The sequence below is a fragment of the Aplysia californica genome, unplaced genomic scaffold (assembly GCF_000002075.1).
Source record: "Aplysia californica isolate F4 #8 unplaced genomic scaffold, AplCal3.0 scaffold00968, whole genome shotgun sequence".
NCBI lineage: Eukaryota > Metazoa > Mollusca > Gastropoda > Aplysiida > Aplysiidae > Aplysia > Aplysia californica.
This window is the reverse complement of record NW_004798238.1, coordinates 37,840-40,298: the sequence shown is the minus strand read 5'-3', so window position 1 is coordinate 40,298 and position 2,459 is coordinate 37,840. Positions and strand designations below refer to the sequence as shown.

The following is a 2,459-nucleotide window of genomic DNA, read 5'->3' as shown; positions in this document are numbered from 1 at the left end:
GCAGACTTTGTGCTGTTGAAGCTAGAGATGTGAGCAGTCTAAGTCTGATTCCCTGTAAAGATTTCTCTGTTGACACCCACCCCTTGGCGCTCATATGACCTTATGCAGTTGCGAGCGCCGTAGAACCCTCTACTAATAAAAGAAAACAAAAAGAAAGTTTGATCTCAAGATTTGATTTTTATCTTTAAGGCACCCCACACAGGTCTTCTAAGATTCTTAGAGCAACACGTCACTTTACTTCCTCCAGAACCACTTTTGTAATGTGGGTGTTTCTCGGCTTTCTCAGTAACCGAGAAAGCCAAGGGGTGTTTACGTCGACATCAACACAATTTGGATCATTAACACCTTCGGGACCGGCCCCACACCAGCTGATCCTATTCCCACATCCCTTGTAAATTATACTCGTTTCGAATACATTTTGTCAGTTCTAATCAACTCAAACTCGCGTCAACTTCGGTGAATTCCAAAGGGAAAGATCTCTTCTGCACTTGAACAAGCATTTGAAAACATGGATAATTTTTAATGGACTGGCTTGAATGAGGGGATTATTGCCATCGTGTAAATACACGTCGCTGGTCCCCAAGGTGTTAAGAAGGCGAGAAAGGACTCTGCCTGTCAGGACCAACCAGGGTTGAGAGGGATGCAACATCCCAGGAGAAGAGGAGCGAGATGACTGAGTAAAGTATGCACAAAACTGATATCTCCACATGTTCCCGCTTCCGTTTTACTAAAGCGCAGCGTTATGTAATGTTTTATGTAGCGTTAAGGCAGCACAACACACACACACACACACACACACACACACACACACACACACACACACACAGACATACACACACACAGTCACACATATCCCCTCCCTCCTTCCCCTATCTCCACCTACCCATCGCTATCTTTCCCCTCCCCTCTCTATCTCTTCTCCCCTCTCTATCTCTCCCCCTCCCCCCTTGCTCTATCTCTCCTTCGCCCTCCTCTCTCCTGCTAGATCATACTCACCTGCTCTGCTCTTGGCTAAAGTGTACAAAAATTAGTTTCAGACTGACATCCTATTGTCCAGGTGTACTGGTGTGGAAGCATAAGGGCCTTTTGAAATAAGACATGTTCACTGGTCTGATAAGCCTTGCTATCTACCTCAAGAAGTCTTGCCAAACTGTTCACGGATACCTCAATGACAAAAGTTCTTGGATATAGTTATTATATAATTTTAATTTGCCTCTCACTCTGTAGCAGTTCTTGTCTCTCTCTTTCTCTCTTTCTCTCTCTCTCTTTTCTCTCTCTCTCTCTCTCTCTCTCTCTCTCTCTCTCTCTCTCTCTCTCTCTCTCTCTCTCTCTCACACACACACACACACACACACACACACACACACACACACACACACACACACACACACACACACATACACACACACATCTACAACTTTATAACGTTTGGCTAAAGTGTATCAAAATTAGTTAAAGGTCTATGTCCAGTGCTTATTTCTTCATGTCTCAATTAGCTTACCTGTGGTGCAGCAGTTAGGCTCTTTGCCATTGTACACAAAAGGCATGAATTCAATTCCCTAGGGGGAATTTATTCAATCAAAAATATATTCGTCTATTTGTTGGAATGTTGTATCCCTCACAGCCTGGGTTGACCCACACAGGCACATTAGAAGTAGCCCATCTCCCAAATCAACTGCTTTGTGTAGGACTCTGCTATTTGCCGTTGTGAAAAATGACTTATGACGGAGTCTTACACTGACAGCAGTCGAAGTGGTCCAGATTATGTTGATGAGTTGATGGGGGCGTAAAACACGTGCAATAAAGAGCATCATCGTGACATATTGGTTAGTGCTCCTTCCACTATAGTCAACACTGGCTTTCCTCTTTCCCTGACTGCCTGAAGCATAACAAATTGGATGTTCCATCTGTTGTGCATACAAACAGACTTACTGCCAGCAGACTCATAGTCCAACAACTCTCCTCCCACTTTCCCCTCTTGATCAACTGGAATGTGGATAGCCACTGTTAGAGCTATCTCATAATCACTTAGTACATGTAAAGCACTTGAACAACACTTCTGAATAAATCTTAATTTAATGCCATGTGTCTTTTTATAGATTCATCGAACGTTCAGGAACGAATTGAACCTTGCAGCAACAAAGTGTACCGGTTTCTTCCTTGAGAGACTCAACCCAAGTTTGAAAGATGGCTGCAGCGGCACTTTCTCTGGACAACCCGATCTTCCGCATGTACATGGGCTATGCTTTTCTGGTCATCATCAAGACAATGGCCATGAGCTTTGTGACGGCTTATTTTAGAATTACAATGAAGGTACAGTTATCGTACTTCCTCCTAGTTTCGAAACGAAGGGTAATGAGGATATATATATACGACGCGGTGGAATCAGGCACTCATCAATAATGGGTGGGTTGAAAATACATAATAAAATATTATAGTTTGTTCGTTTGTCTATCTTT

General features: G+C 43.2%; 1 protein-coding gene across 2 annotated transcripts in view; it reads left to right on the top strand.

Moving 5' to 3' along the window:
* The window catches only part of LOC101851539 (microsomal glutathione S-transferase 1), a 13,658-nt gene that overhangs the window by 3,848 nt on the left and 7,351 nt on the right, over nucleotides 1-2,459 (top strand). For both annotated transcript variants that reach the window (XM_005110925.3, XM_005110926.3), the window contains exon 2: nucleotides 2,100-2,313. In XM_005110925.3, the coding sequence (XP_005110982.1) occupies nucleotides 2,188-2,313 (126 nt within the window). In that variant the 5' untranslated portion in view covers nucleotides 2,100-2,187. The remainder of the gene's footprint in view (nucleotides 1-2,099; nucleotides 2,314-2,459) is intronic.